This window comes from Petromyzon marinus, unplaced genomic scaffold, assembly GCF_048934315.1.
Source record: "Petromyzon marinus isolate PM22_M1 ecotype Great Lakes invasive population unplaced genomic scaffold, UKy_Petmar_22M1.pri1.0 PM_Scaffold_32, whole genome shotgun sequence".
Taxonomy (NCBI): domain Eukaryota; kingdom Metazoa; phylum Chordata; class Hyperoartia; order Petromyzontiformes; family Petromyzontidae; genus Petromyzon; species Petromyzon marinus.
In genome coordinates, this window is record NW_027423302.1 from 1 (window position 1) to 21,733 (window position 21,733).

The 21,733-nt window shown below is 45.0% G+C and overlaps 1 protein-coding gene across 1 annotated transcript; it reads right to left on the bottom strand.

Moving 5' to 3' along the window:
* Positions 1-12,752: 12,752 nt before the first annotated feature.
* Positions 12,753-15,166, bottom strand: LOC142923187 (chitin synthase chs-1-like). Its single transcript, XM_076064115.1, has 2 exons — positions 14,518-15,166; positions 12,753-13,534 (listed from the first exon to the last, which is right to left on the bottom strand). The coding sequence occupies exons 1-2, from the start codon at positions 14,645-14,647 to the stop codon at positions 13,131-13,133; spliced, it is 534 nt and encodes a 177-aa protein (XP_075920230.1). The 5' UTR covers positions 14,648-15,166; the 3' UTR covers positions 12,753-13,130.
* Positions 15,167-21,733: the final 6,567 nt, after the last annotated feature.

A 21,733-nucleotide genomic window follows, 5' to 3' on the forward strand; every position in this document is an offset into this window, starting at 1 on the left:
AATCGGAGCAACCGTAGAAAATGCACGCGTGTGAGGGGACAACATTATATCCTATACAGACGGAACAGGTGGATTCTACATTTGCTGTACCACCCGCTCCTGGCAAGCCAGGGTGCGGCTCCTTTCTGACGCCCACTGGAACTGAAATTCACGGCATCTTCTCAGTGTGTGATCCACCAACCACGTATAGCACCAGCCTAGCCACCACCACCTCCAAGAATCATGACATCACTTCCTGTCCACTGTCCAGAATTGTTATCCAAATTGCACTGTCCTTGCACGAGATAAAAACTGCGAGTGGAACTCTCCCAGAACAATGCAGTGCTAAGGTACCTTTTTTTCAAAGTCTCAAAGCCACACAGAGGAACGCGCCACTTGTTTGATCGTCAGAGAAAACGACACTCAGTCAACTGACGGCAATATTTGGACATCTGGCCAATGCGTTGAACAATTAAGCGAGACAGGCAGCCGGGGGAGGGGAATGATGACTTCTAAATTAATTGAGTTGCTTAGTACAAGAACCCCAACATTAATGTAAAATCTTGAACGTAAACATCTCGATATTATTTTGATAGATTTATTTATTTCAGTAGGAAGGGCCTAATTAGCTGCCAGGCAGTTTCCCGATATATTTTCTTCATTAAAGTTGGTTGTTATCTTCTGGGCACTTATACACGAACTAGGACAAAGATCAAAGATCCCCCGTGTAGTCTTAACAGACTGCTGGGGCACGTGCTGTTAGCGACCACCTCTGAAGGCCAGCACGGCACACGAGGAGGTGGGTGGCCAGCACCACGTCCGGCCACCTTTGTCTCTTCAATTTGGGATATTTATACACTACACCAGGTACTCATTTGAGGCTGAGTCGACCTAGGAGAGACATATGACCGGTTCAGATAATCGTCACTGGTGTTGGTGAGTGAGCGGGAATCAAACTCAGGTCGCTCGTTTCTAAGCGCAGTGTGTTAACCACTGCGCCACCACTCCCCACAACGTATATGTAGCACACGTACAAAGACCGACACAGACATAAAAACACAGACATAAAGACACACAGACACAAGGACGCACCTGATCGAGGCTGCACCTCTGCGTGATGGCGTAACCCTGAGGCAGGACGTTCTCAAACATGACCTGCATCTTCTGGTGGCGCTGCCACACGAGGTCATGGCGCCCTGCAAGGGACAAAGGAGGATAGCGATGTGCGGTGCACTCCCACAGAGGCTCGGGAAAAAAGTTTACCGTGACTCAGCGAAGAGAGCTGCACAGACGGTAGTGATTATTCTCATCGTTAGGCTGGTTTAGCCTGCAACAAAGCCTGGCTGAGTCGCAAGGCTCTGTGTTCATGAGGGTCTTACCAAGTTACCGTTGTAGAGGGGTGATGTTGCTGCTGAGTGCGGTCCAAATTAAGTGATTTGCAGTTATCTTTTTCAGAAGTGTAAAATTTTGGCCAATATCAATGACACATCGGAGGAAACTGGAGAAAAAGATGCCCATGCAGAACAGGGGGAGATCATTCCTCAATCTCCTACGCTTCTTCTGCAGCAGCAGCAACATGCCCTCATTACAGAGTGCTTGCCACAAATGAATCACAATAGCTTGCTAATCTCGTCAAGGAGCATTAACCATCACCCACACTTCGTTCATCCATTCATCGAACAAAGACGGTCACCGCATCGCGTGATTTCAGATGCGCGGTCTTGTTTAATTGACAAGTAATGACTTCGCATTTAATTTTATATTTAAAGCTTTCGTGACTGCAGGGATTCATCTTCTTGGTTCTTTCGGTAAAGTCACGCAGAATGGAAATAAAATATTACAAATAAAACATGATAAAATAAATTCTCACGACGTTTCGGCCACAACTCAAGTAGCCTTCTTCAGGTGAAGGAACAGAACTGTCGGGACGACATCGCTTCAATGAACGCTGCTAAGATTCGCAGCGTCTTTTAAGCTAGGTGGGAGAAGTAAAGCGCCTTGACAAAGGTGTTTACACATCAAACAGGATAATTTAGCATTGAAATAGCTGTGTTAAAGTGTTGGATCAGCAGGGTGTTAAAGTCAGAAATTAGCTTGTAACTGGAAGATTAGCATGATGTTAATGTGAGGGATTAGCATGTGACTGGTCACGGAAATAGCTATGTTAAAGTCGAAGTTTATATATCAACAGAGGCATTTAGTATATGGACGCTAAAGGACTGCAACTACCCAACTATCATACAATAAACCGATGTGAAAAAACTAAGTATAAACTACATCAATGTTATCAATAAACTCTATATACTCTCCAATCAGCTGAGCTACTAACAATACGTCGTTATACATTACAATGCCATATGGCGAAAAAATGTGTGGCGTTTTTTTTCTTTTCAACGTTACTACCACGGAAAGCGACGAGCTTTGTTCAGACGGACGAGTCCATCTATGCTTGGAACGGAGGAGGGAGAGAAACATCCACGATGCGCTGCTCTGTCCTGTGTTGCGTTACAACTATTTTATAAACTAGACTACTATACATTGCAATGGTATACCTTCCAATCTAAACTACATTGTATAATATCGTATACACAGCCCAATGTAAGCTCTAACATTATGCATTATATTGATATGTCTCCAACTAAACTTCTTTCTACATTACACGACTATACACCGTAATATACACTGGCATAGACAAACCCACCCTTGAATTATACAATGCGTTACTATATACTACCCTATACTTTAGACTGTAAAATATTAGATTTGTAATATTACACTGTATTATTCTACCAATCCTACTGTATACCACACTGCTGTATATTCACTACACAATTACGATACTATATATTGCCTTATAATTTATGTTAAACATTACGATGTTATACTATTTATTATTATACAACATACTATAAACCATACCTTTGACCGTTGTGTGAACGGTATTTAGAGGCAGTGCCAGCGAAGTCACCAAAGTTCCTGTACCTGACACCATTGAAGACTTGGTTCATCAAGGACTGCATACTGATGTACCCCCCCCCCCTGGTGAGACACTGTTTAACCAACACACACTTCACCTGGAATGGAACTTTCTACAAACAAACTGAGGGCACCCCAATGGGCACCCCCCTATCTCAGGTTGTAGCCAACGTTTTCATGGAGAAATTTGAAACTGACGCCATCCAGACTGCCACTCTACGCCCGACCTTATGGAAGAGGTACGTGGATGACACTTTTGTCATCTGGCCACATGGCCGGCCTGCTCTAGACCAATTCGTCGACCACATCAATTCCATACACCCAGCCATCAGATTTACCATGGAAGTCGATAAAGATGGCAAGCTACCCTTTTTGGATGTCCTAATTAGAAGGAGACCTGATGGTTCAATGAGCCACTGTGTCTACAGGAAAGCTACGCATATGGATGTTTACTTAAAACCAGATTCCCACCACCATCCGTCCCAGAAGAACTCCCTCATCAAGGCTCTATACCATAGAGCCCAATGCATTTCCGACCAGGAACACATTGCCAGTGAACTCTAGCACGTACACCAAGCTCTCAAGGCTAATGGTTACTCCGACTACACAATCCGCAAAGCCATCACTCCAGCCATGAAGAAGGATCCTCTTGAGGAGCCATTCAAAACCATCACCTTACCCTACATTGCGGGGGTCACAAAAAAGATCTCCAAAATCCTGAATAAACACAAGATCCAGGTCCGATTCAACACAGTACATAAAATCCGTGATCTGGTTCCATCTGTAAAAGATGTGGTTCCAGACATACAGTACCCGGGCGTCTACAAAATAAGTTGCCTCTGTGGTAGCAGCTACATTGGAGAAACCAAACGACATATCTCGGACTGCATCCGTGAACATAAAGCAGACTTGAAACACGGTAGGACGAACACCTCAGCCGTGGCAGATCACTGTTATAATTTAGTGGGCATTAGTGGGCATGACACGGAGGTTCTCTGCAAGCCATCCGGTTACCATGAGACATTCGTTCATGAGGCCATCCACATATACAAACACAGAGACAGTTTCAAACGAGAAGATGGATTCTGGCTTAGTAACCATTGGAAAGACGTTATAAACCATTTCGGTTCTTAATTGATTGTATTTTACGGTGACTTTCAGACTGCAGTCCATTCCCTGGCATTGCCTCTAAATACCGTTCACACAACGGTCAAAGGTATAGCATGTTGTATAATAAATAGTATAACATTGTAATGTTTAACATAATTCATGAGGCAATATATGGTATCGTAATTGTATAGTGAATATACAGCAGTGTGGTATACAGTAGGGTTGGTAGAATAATACATAGTGTAATATTACAAGTCTATTTTACAGTCTAAAGTATAGGGTAGTGTATAGTAACGAATTGTATAATTTAATGGTGGGTTTGTCTATGGCAGTGTATATTACGGTGTATAGTCGTGTAATGTAGAAAAAAGTTAGTTGGAGACATATCAATATAATGCATAATGTTAGAGGTTACATTGGGCTGTAAACGATATTATACAATGTAGTTTAGATTGGAAGGTATACCATTGCAATGTATTGTAGTCTAGTTTATAACATAGTTGTAGCGCAACACAGAACAGAGCAGCGCATCGTGGCTGTTTCTCCCCCCTCCTTCGTTCCGAGCATAGATGGACTCGCACGTCTGAACAAAGCTCGTCGCTTTCCGTGGTGCTAACGTTGAAAAGAAAAAACCGCCACCCATTTTTTCGCCATATGGCATTGTAATGTATAACGACTTATTGTTAGTAGCTCAGCTGTTTGGAGAGTATATAGAGTTTATTGATAACACTGATGTAGTTTATATTTTAGTTTTTTATTAGTTTACTATATGGTATTCATTATATAGTGTAGTGTATACCCAGTTACTTTATGTTAATAGCTCAACTTATTGAAGAATATATTGAGTACATTTATTATATTGATGTAGTTTATACTTAGTTTTTTCACATCGGTTTATTGTATGACAGTTGGATAGTTGCAGTCCTTTAGCGTCCATATACTAAATGGCTCTGTTGATATGTAAACTTTGATTTTAACATAGCTATTTCCGTGACCAGTCACATGCTAATCCCTCACATTAACATCATGCTAATCTCCCAGTTACATGCTAATTTCTGACTTTAACACCCTGCTGATCCAACACTTTAACACCGCTATTTCAATGCTCAATTATCCTGTTTGATGTGTAAACTCCTTTGTCAAGGCGCTTTACTTCTCCCACCTAGCTTAAAAGACGCTGCGAATCTTAGCAGCGTTCATTGAAGCGCTGTCGTCCCGAGAGTTCTGTTCCTTCACCTGAAGAAGCCTACTTGTGTTGTGGCCGAAACGTCGTGAGAATTTTATTTTATTTTTAATGTTTTATTTCCATTCTATGTGACTTTAACGAAAGAACCAAGAAGACTTTGCCTTTGTTTGATGAAAATATTACCTCTGGTATGGAGGGCGAGGTCTGTGTCTGATTGCTCTGGAGGTCGACTTTTGCTCTCTACTTCTTCTGGATGCTCTGTCTGAGTGCTCGCGATGTCTTCTAGTCTCGTCTCTGCTCCTTCTGAATGCTCCATCTGAGTGTTTGCGATGTCCTCTTCTCTCAACTCGATCTCTGCTCCTTCAGGATGCTCTGTCCCAGTGCTCGCGATGCCCTGTCGTTTCTCCTCGCTCTCTACTCCTACTGGATGATCTGTCTGAGTGCTCGCGATGTCCTCTGGTCTCGTCTCTGCTCCTTCTGGATGCTCCATCTGAGTGTTTGCGATGTTCTCTCCTCTCGACTCGATCTCTGCTCCTTCAGGATGCTCCGTCGGAGTGCTCGCGATGCCCTGTCGTCTCGCCTCACTCTCTACTCCTTCTGGATGATCTGTCTGAGTGATCACGATGTCCTCTGGTCTCGTCTCTGCTCCTTCTGGATGCTCTATATGAGTGTTCGCGATGTCCTCTCCTCTCACCTCGATCTCTGCTCCTTCAGGATGCTCCATCAGAGTGCTCGTAATGTCCTGTTGTCTGGCCTCAATTGGACGCAGCTTCATCTCTCTGTCGAGTTCCACCGCGCACGACTCCACTCGGCTGGGATGGATGATGATAAACTGTTAAACTAAACCATTATTTTTATTTTACCATGTAAGGCCCACTGAGATATAAAGCTTTTTTGTAGAATCGACCTGAATATCACAAATTATAACTCAATGAGCGGCTTATCACGTGGAAATTACAGCAGCCAAATACTCTAATCACATGATGATTCTAAATGAGTAGAGAAAAAATCAGGGGACCCAGAGAAAAATCCACACCAACATGGGGAGAAAAAGGAATAGACGCAGACTCCATATAGGCAACAGGCATCGTCAGGTATGGGATCGAAGCCACTATCTCCTGCATACCAGGGGAGGTAGTTAACATCTAGCCACCACGGCGCCTAAGATACAAGCACAACTAGAATCACAATTGATAAGTTGAGACAAGACTCAGTATTGACTTGAGTAAAATGTTACATTGTAAATCCTCCTCCACCCGACACAGCCAATCAATAATCAGAATCTGTATTTCTACTGCAGGAGGAGGCCAATGAGCTATGAACCTCTTTTCACAGATGTCCAGTAGGTGTAGGGGATTAGAAAGTTAGAACATAAAACGATAGCAGTGCTAAGTATAGGAAAGATAAGAAAATAAATAAAGTATATGAGTGCAACTTACATGAGTACATCAGTTACTGCCAATTTTTCAATACTAAATGCATAACTTGGGGCAAGGCAGCAAAACAACAGTCCCAAACCACACCAAGATAACACAGTCCCTCAATAATATGGGACATAAACATTGAACTATTGATACACGAGAGGTAAGGATCAAAGTTAAAAGCATGGCTACAGGCTCTCAGTGAGGTGGTGGCACCTTGAACTGTCATCCTCCTGACTCAGCGCCGAGTATTTCTTCGGAAGGACGCTGATCCTCCACTGGAAGCAGTCCCACTCGAGTGGCAGTATACAGCATTTCGTTCCATTCAAACGATGCTTGCGTTCCTTCTTCTGCTGGGACAGGAGGATGGGCATTGTGCTGAAGGCAGGGTCCTTCAATGATATCAAACCAGCGGGAAGCGCACACAAGCTGGAAGGCAGTTTCAGCTGCTCAGTGAACTGGCGCCAATAACTGTCCAAGCTCTGCGGTCCTCCATGTATGAATACTTTATTGGCGAACAGGAAACCAGAACACCATGGAATAGACCCACAAATGCGAGGGGGAAACATTGCGTTCTATTCAGATGGAACAGATAGAGTCCATAATTGTCATACTGCATTCTCCTGGAAAGTCAGTAAACGACTCCTCCTCGATACCCACCGTGTTGGATTAATGGACACGAGTGGCACAGCCACCACCACCGTTCTTGTCAAGAAACATAAACGATAATTTTGCAAACTCCGGTCATCCTCATCAGTGGATTTTGGCTAACCATTGAACAAAGACAGTGACCACATCGCGTGCTTTTGGGTGCGCTTGTGCGTCCATCTGGAACCCTCTTCCTTCCAATATGAGAAAGCAATTGGAGCTATGCACTTTTAAATCATTGCATTGAAAACTAATTTCTTAAAAACTGCTCGTGTTTAGAAACGTTCCTTCCTTCGCACCTCCAATTAGCACAGTTGACTACACATGGTGTGAAAGAAGTTCAACATACATACATCTGGACCTGTCCTTCGCCTTCCCTAGATTGGCTCAGCCTCAAAAATAGCCAAATGTGATGTAGTAAACATGACAACAATGGAGACAAAGGCGGCCGGGCATGGTGCTGGTCACCTACCCCCTTATGTGCCATTCCGGACTTCACAGGTGCTACTCGCTAACAGCACTTGCCCCAACGGTCGGTTAAAAGCTACATGGGGGATCGCTGCCTTCGTCTTGGCGGGGGTTGGGGGCATATGTTACACTTTTTTTGCAATGTACGTAGCCAATCATGCTAATCGGAGGTGTGGGACGGAGCAACAGGAGAATGGAGCGACACTCCAAATAACGTTCGACACAAAAACAACAACGACAATAACGATAACACACAAAGTAACTCACCTCCTTGGGGGAGGGCTCAGAAGGCGCCTTGGTCTCACGTGTGCCCCATGATACGTTGTACATGTTGACCAATGAGTAGATGAGCAGCAGCAGGTATCCCGTGGGAATGCAGATGAGGTACAAGAATCCGTGCACGCTGCAAAAGAACTCGCGCGATGAGATGGATGCCCGCGAGAGTGATGAAGAAGATGCCGCTGATTGTGAGGATACCGTTCTTGACAATGTCGCCGACCATAGCGAGCAGCGTGCCCGTCATGAGGAATATGTAGATCACGGTGAGCACCATGGCCACCTTAAAAAAAATACCAGGTATAAAGCTCTTTTCAGAAGCCACCTGGCCACAAATGATAGATCAACGAAGTGGCTCATCACGTGGTAATGTATATCAGCAGCCAGATTAAATGTGGAGGGAAGATAGAGAGAACACGTGGACTCCAAATACATAACAGGCGTTAAGGTCGGGATAGGGATCAAACCCACGACCTCCTGTATACCATGCGAGGGAGTTAACATCTCGCCATTGCAGGAGGAGACCTTAGCCATCGGCGTCACCATCGTCCTTTTGTCCAACCACCACCAATTCTTGGGAGTTACTTTGCATTTATTCCGCACTTTTCCACAAAGTCCTCAACAACCTGCACTTTGCAAACAACAACAAAATAATGATAGCTCATTGTTCTTCTGGGTTCTTTCGGTAAAGTCACGTAGAATGGAGATAAAATAATAAAAATAATAATAACAGAATAAAATTCTCACGACGTTTCGGCCACAACACAAGTAGCCTTCCTCAGGTGAAGAAACAGGACTGTCTGGAAGACAGCGCTTGAGTGAACCCTGCCAAGCATGGCAGCGTCTTTTAAGCTGTGTGGGAGGAACAGAGCACCTTGACAAAGCAGTTTACATATAAATTAGCATGTAACTGGGGGATTAGCATGATGTTGGTGTGAGGGATTAGCACCACGGAGAGCGACGAGCTTTGTTAAGACGGACGAGTCCATCTATGTTCAGAACAGAGGAGGGGGGAGAGGAGTTTACATATCAACAGTAAATTAGCATGTAACTGGGGGATTAGCATGATGTTAGTATGAGGGATTAACACCACGGAGAGCGACGAGCTTTGTTCAGACGGACGAGTCCATCTGTGTTCGGAACGGAGGAGGGCGAGGAAGAGGAGGAAACAGCCACGGTGCGCTGCTCTATCCTGTGTTGCGTTATAACTATGCTATAAACTAGCAGTTCACATGGTGATGGGGTCGCACTAATTCACCGTGGAGAAATCTGCGTGAAAGTCCTGAGCGACTCATTAACAATCACATAATTCAAGCTGCTGCTTGTGAAAATAACGAACAGCATGTGGGGGCTTACGATCGCTGTCGTCTATCGACCGTCGACTTCACAGCTGTCAGAATTATTTTCCTAGCTTTCTGGTCTGCGAGACTGTGAGACATTTGGCTCTCGCTTTATCATCTGTGATGACCAGAACTGTCCCGGACCGACTGGTTTTTATGGTAAAATCAACAGTGATCTCGCCGAAACGTTCGACAGTCAGTTTAACTCAGCACGTCAGCGGTGCAATATGCCGCTCAGGAAGTATACTGGATCACATCTTCACATACGGCGACGTCGTAACTTTAAACGACGTTCTTATCGAAGATAAGAACGTCAGATCAGTCTTGTGACGTGCAAAATGGCATTACAAATTATTTGCCCACCCATCACAACGACATCATACAGGAACTGAAAACGACTAACCCACGATGCTTTCAGTCAGAAGATCCGGTCATCATTGGCAAGTCTGAATAATGCATCGACGGTCTATTAATTTGCAGCTCAATTAGAACATGGCATCATCGCTATCTTTGAACGTGTGTCCATCCAAACAAGCACACAGAGAACGGGAAAGCACGAAGTGACTTACTGTCACTGGAGGCGATACTGTGAAGAAGACGCGGAGGAGGCTGGGGTGTCTTTGAAAGAAAACTAGTTTTCAGATTGTCCGACTGCTTACAGAGCCGCCTACAGATTTGAAAACTAGCTCATTATTGAGTCTCGCAGACCGTTCTATGGTCTGTGCATCAATGAGTCAGTTCGCGACCCCGTGCTCTGTGGCACATTGTGAAGGGTCTGTTGCACTCCAACCCCATCAACCAGTCAGCCGGTTCTGTGCACAGTACTTGCAACGTTCTTCGCCAATAAAGTGATGATTAAGACGGCAGTTTCTAACTTGCAAGCAACGCATTCTCCTGGTCTGTCATGTGAGTTTGATCAACCTGATAACCAATGCAAAACTTGAGACCCTGGCACCATCGTCAGTAGCAGAGGTGTCAATGTTCATTGCCCAGCTGCCAAATAAGACATCGCCGCTCGACTCCGTCCAGATATAAATTCTCAAATTATGCTTGGACGTACTTGCGCCACTGATTGTCCACCTGGCAAATATTTCATTCAGCGAGGGCTGTTTGCCAGACCATTGCAAAATGGCGCAGGTAACACCGCTTCTGAAAAAGTTGGCTTGAGCCATAGTGACCATCCAGACTATCACCCGATCTCAAACCTGAGTACAATTTCAGAGGTCATTGAGTGCCTGTGTCTGAAGCGGTTAATTCCCTACGTCACTGGGATGGGCAAATTCAACCCATTCTAGTCGGTGTACCGACAATTCCACAGTCTTGAGATGACTCTACTAGATGTCACTGTTGACCTCTAAAAGATCATGGCTGACCGGTGCATCGCAGCATTGGTTGGCCTCGATTTCTCAGCCACCTTCGACACCATTGACCATGAGATACTCATTGAGCAGATAAGGTCAAGGTTCAGTGTATCGGGTATGGCACTAAAGTGTATTGAGTCATACCTGTATGGTGGATTACAGTTTGTCAAGCTAGGTGATGAAGTCATCTCCTATGCCATGCCTAGTCGGCATACCACAGGGTCCGCCTTCGGGCCCTATTAATTTTCAATATATGTCTCTCCGATCGCCGATATCATCTCAATATGAAGTTCTATATATATGCTGATGACTCACAATTGTACACCGCAATGAAGTCCAAGTTAAATGTGGAGAGCATCGGCAACCCCGAATATTGCAAGCGAGTGATGCACGTGTGGTTTGCATGAAACGAAATTGTGCGAGGATCAGGTGTGGCAGTCGCAGACTCAAGGATTCAGATTGTGATTAAAATAGCCTCGGCGTCACTCGACCAGAATATGTCAGGTGATCACCACATGCAAAATGTAGTCAATTTCTGTAATTTTCATATCAGGGCTCACGACACATTCGACCACTATTGAGCAGTGACATAACCACCGCGGTGATGTGTAGCATAGTATCGATAAGGCACAATTATTGCAACACACCGCTCTATGGGACGTTGGCACGTGTTGTAACAGGCATTGCAAGACCCGACCATGTCCATCCAGTGCTCGCCGAGCTGCTTTAGCTTCCAGTTGCCGACCAAATACATTGTTATAAGGTCGTACTCGTAACACAAAAAGAGCGTGCCACAAATGAACTACAATACCTTGATAACCACGTCAAAGAGCATAAACAATCACGCGAACTCCAGCTATCCTCGCAGTGGCTTTTGGCTAGCCATCGAACAAAGACCGTTACCGCATCACAAGCTTTCAGATGCGCTGCTGCGGCCATCTGGAACGATATTCCTTCCGATGTTAGGAAGCCACTGTAGTTTGCACTTTTAAATCATGTAGATTGAAAACTAATTTCTTTAAGACTGCTTTTTGTGTTTAGTTTTTTGTACGTCCCCTGCAACTCCGATGAGCAAGGTTGGCTACGTACGGTGCCAAAGAAGTTCAACATATATACGTACATTGTGTTTCATTTGTAGCAAGCACGTTGTGTGCAATGAGTGCCACGTGCTTCTGCAGAAGAAGCGTGGGCGCCCACCTTGATCTGCGTGTCCGGCTACGTTTTGAAGCAGACGGCGATGTATAGAGCAGGCGGAACGATGGAGATGAGAAGTGCCCAGTTTTGGTCCATTTTGAAAACGAAGGTGAAGCAACCTGAGCACCGGCACGAGACAAATACCACACGAGCTGAATACCATCATTAATACATTCCTGCGGAGGGAGCTGGTAGGAACGTTGGGTTGCTCGGTCAATGGCCAGGGTCAATGGCGGCATGGTGTATTCCGCAAATATGCCCGACTGTGAGGGCAGACACAAACTGGTGTGAGTAGGTTAAACGTTGAGTTTTATAAGGGCACCACGGAGTGACCAGCCCCTCCCCACCCCTCCCACCCCCCACCCAGCCCCACCCTCCCCACCCTCCCCACCCAGCCCCACCCTCCCCACCCTCCCCACCCAGCCCCACTCTCCCCACCCCCCACCCAGCCCCACCCTCTCCACCCAGCCCCTCCCAGCCCCTCCCCACCCTCCCCACCCAGCCCCTCCCCACCCAGCCCCTCCCCACCCAGCCCCTCCCAACCCTCCCCTCTCCACCCAGCCCCACCCCTCCCATTTTATTCGGGTGTCCGGATACAAGTGAACAGACATCCACAGACATACACAATTAATCCCCTGCCTCCTGTGAATTAATCCCGGTTGGGTTTCCAGTCCACTACGTTTCCTACCAGTATCATCTCATCACCACAACCACCACCATCATCACCACCATGATTGACAACGACAACCGTTCAATCAGCTGTAAAGTAAAGAGTGCACTCAGATGAACAGAATCGTGCAGCCTGTGTGTATAGAATTTTTTGGCTGAAAGAAACATGCAGCAGTTTGAATACCCTGGTACACAAGCAATACGACTCGCAATATTTTTAAAACGCAAGCAGTGCGCATACGTTATGATGAGAGGATTAACACGACCACTCACTTTGAGGTTGTATGCGTTAAACACCCAACGATGGCCAATTGTTATCGTTAAATATTTGCAATCAAAAATCTCGTGGAAGGAACAACTCTGAGTGACGACTTGAAGCCATGCACGACTGTGAGCAGAAGTGTTCCAAGTTAACTTTTTTTTAAAACGAAACTATTTTTAATATACCAGATAAGGCCCACTGAGCTATGTAGCTCTTCTTCATAAGCAACTTGGCCACAAATTATAGCTGAACGAAGTGGCTTATTACGTAGAAATTTATAGCAGCCAAATACTCAACGCGTGATTTTGATTCTAAATGTAGAGAGAAAAACCGGAGAACCCGGATAAAAATCAACACAACCACGAGGAGAGACATGCGAACTCCAAATATACAGGCGTCAGGGTCGGGTTCGATGATCTGATAAAGAATATAGAGCCGAGAGATGGACGGGTTCTTCTTGGCCGTGCGGACGCCATTTTCCAGGATGCTGAAGGTGTTCGCCATCGTGGAGGGGCCCCAACGCCTCCGCTGGTTGAAGAACTCCTTGAATTCCTGCGGGGCGTTGGTGTAGGCGTCCGATCCGGTGCAGTACTCGACGCGCCAGCCCTGCTGCAGCATCACCGTGCACAGCCAGCGGTCCTCACCTGCACCAACAAATGGAAGAGGGGACGTCCGCGAGGTAGAGGGTAACCGGCTCATAATACCCACAGCCAGCACCAGCTCCTGGCCGAGCGGCATATCTCTGTAGCTGCACCGGCAGTAGCCCTCTGCAATTATCTCTCTCTCTGCATCTCCCACTGCTGCATACGCAGGAGCCACAGCAACTACATCCAACCAGCATCATCCACCTTCAAACATTTTTTATATTTTGCTTGCCTTTCAATATTCGGATTTTGCTAATTAAACCAAAATCGACGTAGTTTCCCCATGACCTAACAACCTTACCTGATTGGCTCTGTCGGGTGTTGGACGCTTATAGTTAAAACAAATTTACACTAAACCTACACGACAATCTAATCCAGCAGGAATGAATTGTGAATCATGAATATTGGTCGTGAAAGTCTACGTATTAAATTGATCTTGCGGGGTCTTGGCCCAAGTATTACCACGATACAGTGAGGGAAAAAAGTACTTGATCCCCTGCTGATTTTGTACGTTTGCCCACTGACAAAGAAATGATCAGTCTATAATTTTTTATGGTAGGTTTATTTGAACAGTGAGAGAATAACAACAACAAAAATCCAGAAAAACGCATGTCAAAAATGTTATGAATTGATTTGCATTTTAATGAGGGAAATAAGTATTTGACCCCTCTGCAAAACATGACTTCGTACTTGGTGGCAAAACCCTTGTTGGCAATCACAGAGATTCTAAGCACGTGATGTTGCATCTAAATGAGGGAAAAACTAGAGGACCCTTAGAAAGTCTACGCAACCATGGGGAGAGAGACGCAAATTGCAATATACACGCGTCAGGGTCGGGATGGAACTTACGACCTCCTGTATACCAAGCTTGGGAGTTAACATCTCGCCAGCGTGACATGTATACATGTTGAACTTCTTTCGCACCACACGTAGCCAACCGTGCTAATAGGAGGTGCGAGATCCAAACACACGTCGACGCTTACCTTGGTCGTACTGGATGTACTGCAGGGCCTCGGTGGCCACTGTGGTGTAGGTCTTGAGGACGTTGTCATCCATGATGGCCTTGGCTCGGAAGAGGCTGAAGCAGCCAGGGCTGCAGAGAACGCAGCCCATCACGTGCTCGGCCGTCTTCTGTAGCCAGTGGCCTACCGCGTACTCCAACTTCTGGTAGCAGACGAGCGGCCCTGTCGGTGTATAAACAATTGTGGTTAATTGGCTGAACGCAACTCAAAGTGAAAACCCAATGGAGCAGTCCTACGATTCAGGTGTGGCTTTCTTGGATTCATTTATGTTGTACGTATGTTGTTTATATATGTTGTATGTGGGTTATATGTTGTATTGTGTATTGTATTCATGCTGTATGTACGTTGTATGTATATGTGCTGAAAAAAGGACTGTGGGTTTTGCATTGAAACCACAACCAAAGGACGTTTTTTTGTAAGTATGGAGAGCGAGGTTAGAACTTTGAATTCCGAGATTGGGAGGAAATGTAATTGCGGACTACGGGGGATTAAGGGCGAGTCAAGAGGAGGGGTGGGGAGGTACAGGAGGAGGGAGAGGGAATAGGCAGGTGGGCAATGGAGGGGAAGATCGGAGACATTTGGGGGTGGAGAGGGAGGGAGGGGTTGGAGAAAGAGTGGACGGCTAGAGGGTAGGGAATGCTGGGGAGACGAAAGGAGGGGGTTATGAGAGAGGGCAGGAGGTGAGGAAGAGAAGCAAGCCGGGAAGAGCAATCCGGGAGGCCACGGTGGGAAAGCGGGAGGGCAGGGAGCAGAGGGATGGGTGGGGTCAAGTAAAAAAATACATGCTCTTTGAATTATTCTCCTGTTTTAATTGCGTATTTGTTATTTATTAAAAAATGTGCATTCATAAATAGATGTGATTTTTGTTATAAGAATAAGTCAAGGAGTGGCTAAATCTGTGCTCTCCGGTTTCCTGGGTGTCCTAGCCGGTCCCGCCTAGCTTGACCACTTAATAAACGAAGGACATTTGAATTGTGCCGTTAAAGCATCGAGATTAGATATTAGTGCGTGCCATGTCGTTTGATTTCGTCGTAACTATTGTTGGATATGAGCTTTTTCCAAAATTGATATTAACAATAATATCTGCCGATATATATATTTTTTAATAATAAAGAAAAATAATGCATAAAACACACAAACCCAAAAACACGCAAACACAGATGGAAATCGTAAAAAGGACATAAATGTATAGAATAATAAACTCCAAGAGAGGGCAGAGGTTATCTGCGAAATCTCCAGACTGCCACGGAAGGACGGTGAAAAGGGGGTATCTGTTTTCTCTCACTCAAGGGTTGGAGAGAGAAAGAGATCCCGGCCGTCTTTGTCTCTCCCCGCAGCACGAGAAAAGAATTTAACACCCAGTGAGGAATTGCTTGTTGTTACAAAGAGGGTCGTCCCCTCCGCCCCCCAGGATCATATAACGCAGATGGCTTGTGGAATGCCACACACACGCACGTACACACACACACACACACAGGCCACGCCCCCCCCCCCCCCTTTTCACTGCGCAGAGCAGAGATTTTTTTTATATATATAACGGTACAACCATTTTTTCAAAAGTTCAGTCAAGACAGATCAACAGTTCAAGAAGTTCGACAAGACACGGGCAGTCGCAGCGAACGGCTGGCTCCAAGAAGCGCGAGCCTCGCTGAGTAGCGAGGATCGCCGAGTCGCGATGTATCAACGAAAGTGATTTCAGAGCCGAAGGGACGAAGTATCACTCAAAACTTTATTCCTACATCAAGTGCCAGCTTCTAGCTGCAGCGCGGCCAGCGCTGCCAAGCAAGAGCGTGCAGCTCAGTCATCCAGCAGTGAAGAAGCCGGCTGCCAACGAATCAGCTGAGAGTGCTCGGGCATCTCAACAGAGAGAGCGCGTGCGACTTGGCTTATCCAGCAGCGGACAGAGCCTGACCAGCAAGAGTGTCAGCGCCACTGCGCGCCACTGTTCGGGCCACCAGCGCCACCACTGCGCGCCACTTCAGAGCGCGCCACCAGCGCCAGCCAGCGCTACAGCGCGCCACTGTTCGCGCCACCAGCGCCACTTCACGCCACGGTGCGCCACCAGTGCTGAGAGCGTTCGAGCAGCACCAGGAGAGAGCAGCGGGCCCGCACTCAACACCCATCGGCGTGACGACGGCGAGCGTCGTGCCGACTCTTCCAGCCAGCTGTGGACAGAAACTGTGTACCGTGTTCATATGCCCCCTCCCCCACACGCTCACCCTCACACCCCCACTGCTCTGCAGGGAACAAACACATTTTTGACATAAGAGATGCCAACCTCGGCGTCTGCTTTACGCAAAGAATTGAACCAGTGATAAAGAAGACACACGATACGCATATCGGGATAATCAAGAAGGGTTGCCACTCCAAGGCGGTGCATTAAAAATCAATTGATAATGAAAAACACTGCTGCCATTGAGTTACGTGGATAAGGTCATTTAGAAGCAAAAGAGTCGTACCTTTTTCTTTTCAAAGGCATAATCTTGCCAACGAATCCATTAACGCACATTTGTGCCTTTAGGAATAATACTTGTTTTATTGTTTTTCGTATGAATGTCGTCGCATAATTTTAAGGACTTTATTCATATTTCTCATATGTTCGTGTTACATTGCATAAAAATTAATTGCCGATACCCAAAGTGAAACAACGTGATAAGAATTGACTTGAAGGTCTATGAAGGGATGTGGTACTGTGTGGGCAATTTTCAAATACGAATTTGCATATTATAAGGTTAAGGTTTTTGTTAGGATAGCATATGCATGTTCTTAGCATCTCTCTCTCTCTCACCAACTGCTCACGCTACGCGGGGGGGAATGAATGAAAGTGAAACACAATCGTGATGGTTACCGTGTTAATGCTGTGTTGAAATTCCGAGATTGAGCATTCTCATATTATCCAAAATTAAAGTTTAGCTAGAGAATAAAATTGATTAAAGCAGAAGGGTTGTGTGTGATTCTTTCTGAAATTCCGCATAAGAATTGTTCTGCGATTGAGATCTGAACCTGGTGGACCTATCATAAGCACACTAACACACATAATCAATAAATGTTAAAGCAAGAATAATCGTATCCTTATTGCTAATACAGAGTTAAACAACGAAGCCAAGTTGACTCTCTCATTCACGCTCACAACACCTGCATAACTGCATGCGATTAATTGTCTCATCCCAATTGATAACCAACCTTCGTCACCGAGGCTGGGCCCGATTATCATAACGACCTGCAGTATCATAACCACACCCACTCGCATAAATTAATACGATTATATCTCGAATTAGCATAATTTATATGCATAATTACACAAATTCATGTAATTTTGGATAAATTATGCTAATTTTAAATTTCATTTAATTTTCATTATTTTCATAAATTTTTCATAACCCACATATACAACACTGTTTGGTGTTAGTCATACTCTTTGGTTCTATTGGGTAAAGTCACGTAGGTAAAAAAGAAAATAACAAAAATCACGACGTTTTGACCACAACACAAGTGGCCTTCATCAGGTGAAGGGACCAACCTGTCCGGAGGACAGCGTTGGAGTGAAAAAAGTCAAGCGCAGTTCGCCTCTAAGCTGTGAGTGGGTAAACAGAAAAGACGCCTTGACAAAGGAATTAGCATAAAATGTAAAGCTGTGCAAGCTCGCAAATAGAATCAAAGATACATTAGCACCACCGTGAGAGTTTGGGATGCCACTAATTGAATGAACATACTGTACCATTAAACAAGTCCAGCGCAGGTCGCCTCCTTTAAGCTGTGAGTGGGTAAACAGAAAAAACGCCTTGACAAAGCAATTCGCATAAAAATGTAAAGCTGTGCAAGCTCTCAAATAGCATCAAAAATACATTAGCACCACCGTGAGAGTTTGGGATGCCACTAATTGAATGAATATACTGTACCATTAAAAATTCCTTTAACGTTTGGTTCGATTTAGAACATCTTTCCAATGGTTGCTTAATATGAAGCCATCTTCTCGGTTGAAATTGTGTCTGTGTTTGTAGATCTGGATTGCCTTGTGAGCAAATCTCTGATAAAAACCCGTGGGTTTGCAAAGAGCCTTGGTATCGGAGAAAATTATATCGTGATCACCCAAAGCGTTGTAACAATGATCAGCTACGGCAGAAGAATTCGTTTTGCCGTGTTTCAAATCTGATTTGTGCTCGCAAATTCGGTCAGAGACATGTTGCTTTGTCTCCCCGATATAGCAATCACCGCAGGTACAACTCAATTTGTAAACCCCGGGGTACTGTAAGTCAGGAATGACATCCTTCACGGATGGGATCAGATCACGAATTTTGTGTACTGTATTGAACCGGACCTGGATCTTGTGTTTGTTTAGAATTTTGGAAATCTTTTTAGTAACGCCTGCTATATATGGTAGTGTGATGGTTTTGACCGGAGTATCAAGTGGTTGTTTCTGTATGGAGGGAGAAACAGTTTGGCGGATGGTACGGTCAGAGTATCCATTCCTTTTGAGGGCCAGGTGTACATGTTTTAATTCACTGGTCAGGTGGTGTTGGTCCGAAATGCAATGAGCCCTATGGTATAAAGTTTTGATGAGAGAATTATTTTGGGCTGGGTGGTGGTGGGAATCAGGTTTCAAGTAGGAATCTGTGTGGGTGGGTTTCCTGTAGACAGAATGCCCCAATGAGCCATCAGGTCTCCTCTCAAACAGAACATCTAAGAATGGTAGCTTGCCATCTTTCTCCACTTCCATGGTGAATTTGATGGCGGGATGTCTGGAATTGATGTGGCGTAGGAAAAGATTCAGAGCTGGGAGGCCATGTGGCCAAATGACGAAAGTGTCATCCACATATCTATTCCACAGGGAAGGTCTGAGGGTGGAAGTCTGGATGGCGTCTGATTCAAATTTCTCCATGAAAATATTGGCTATCACTGGTGACAAGGGGGATCCCATGGGGGTACCCTCATTTTGTTTGTAGAAGGAGCCATTCCAAGTAAAGTAGGTATTTTTGAGGCAGTGCCTAACCAGTGCAGGTGTGTCGGGGTCTAGTCCATGTTGGACCAAATTTTCAATTATTTCAATGGTATCAGGTACTGGAACCTTAGTGAACAAAGAGACCGTGATATGATCCCATCCGTGAAGGATGTCATTCCTGACTTACAGTACCCCGGGGTTTACAAATTGAGTTGTACCTGCGGTGATTGCTATTTAGGGGAGACAAAGCGACATGTCTCTGACCGAATTCGCGAGCACAAATCAGATTTGAAACACGGCAAAACGAATTCTTCTGCCATGGCTGATCATTGTTACAATGCTGTGGGTGATCACGATATAATTTTCTCCGATACCAAGGTTCTTTGCAAACCCACCGGTTTTTATTAGAGATTTGCTCACGAGGCAATCCAGATCTACAAACACAGACACAATTTCAACCGAGAAGATGGCTTCAAATTAAGCAACCATTGGAAAGATGTTCTAAATCGAACCAAACGTTAAAGGAATTTTTAATGGTACAGTATATTCATTCAATTAGTGGCATCCCAAACTCTCACGGTGGTGCTAATGTATTTTTGATGCTATTTGAGAGCTTGCACAGCTTTACATTTTTATGCTAATTGCTTTGTCAAGGCGTTTTTTCTGTTTACCCACTCACAGCTTAAAGGATGCGACCTGCGCTGGACTTGTTTAATGGTACAGTATGTTCATTCAATTAGTGGCATCCCAAACTCTCACGGTGGTGCTAATGTATCTTTGATTCTATTTGCGAGCTTGCACAGCTTTACATTTTATGCTAATTTCTTTGTCAAGACGTCTTTTCTGTTTACCCACTCACAGCTTAAAGGAGGCGACCTGCGCTTGACTTTTTTCACTCCAACGCTGTCCTCCGGACAGGTTGGTCCCTTCACCTGATGAAGGCCCCTTGTGTTGTGGTCGAAACGTCGTGATTTTTGTTATTTTATTTTTTTACCTACGTGACTTTACCCAATAGAACCAAAGAGTATGGATCCTTGCAGTCACGAAAGCTTTAAATCTAGAATTGGTGTTAGTCAGCCTGTGATCTGCCTCAGCTCAGCATGGCACGTGCCAGCTCATGCCCACTGCTATCTTCTCCTGGCAGATTTCATGGCCATCTATTTATTTATTGTTTGCGAGCCAGCTGGTCAGGAAGGTTGGACGATTACCAAGGTTCATCTTCTTTGGTTCTTTCGGTAAAGTGACGTAGAATGAGAATAAAATAATAAATTGATAAAATAAAATAACACAATAATATTCTCACGACGTTTCGGCCACAACACAAGCGGCCTTCATCAGGTGAAGGGACGAGACTGTCTGGTAGGACAGCGCTGGAGTGAAAGAGCCACGTTCAGATCACGGCCTTTAAGCTGTGTGAGAGGAACAAAGCGCCCTCAACTTTAGCTATCCGTGGTGCTAAAGTTGAGGGCGCTTTGTTCCTCTCACACCGCTTAAAGGCCGTGATCTGAACGTGGCTCTTTCACTCCAGCGCTGTCCTACCAGACAGTCTCGTCCCTTCACCTGATGAAGGCCGCTTGTGTTGTGGCCGAAACGTCGTGAGAATATTATTGTGTTATTTTATTTTATCAATTTATTATTTTATTCTCATTCTACGTCACTTTACCGAAAGAACCAAAGAAGATGAATCATCGCAGTCACGAAAGCTTTAAATCGAAAGATTACCAAGGTTGGCGATGTGTTGGATTATTACATCCGCGAGTCGTGAGAGATGGCGACGACTTGGGGGGAGGCCTTCATCCCGCAGTGTATGGACCACGGCTGATAATAATGATATTGATTTTGTTTTCACTTAACAATTCTATAGGATTTGCGCAATTTACTCCGAAGTCTTTGCAGTATTTTGGTATTTCATTTGAGTTATGTAAAGTTAAACTTCCATTACTAGCGGTGGTAGTGGTCTTTCTCAGACCACTTCATGATATACTAATCCTGCTCCATGTCCACTCGGTATTGCTGTGGTGGATGCGTGTTGATTTAATTACAATCCTTCCACCGTGCTTACGTGTGTGTTTATTTAACTTTATTTAAACATCCCGAGTAGTTGTGGTAGCAACGGCGTTCTGTGATTCACATTAAAGGTTTTTGGGTTAGATCACGTAAGTATAAATGTGTCATAACCCTCCTCCATCCGACACAGCCAGTAAGCTTGATTTGGAGCTTTCGTGACTGAAGGAATTA

Coding starts and splice junctions, on each gene's coding strand:
- LOC142923187 (XM_076064115.1), bottom strand. CDS start 14,647: ATGGGCTGCGTTCTCTGCAGCCCTGGCTGCTTCAGCCTCTTCCGAGCC. Junction 13,535..14,517: donor GTACATCCAGTACGACCAAG/GTAAGCGTCGAC, acceptor TTGTTGGTGCAG/GTGAGGACCGCTGGCTGTGC.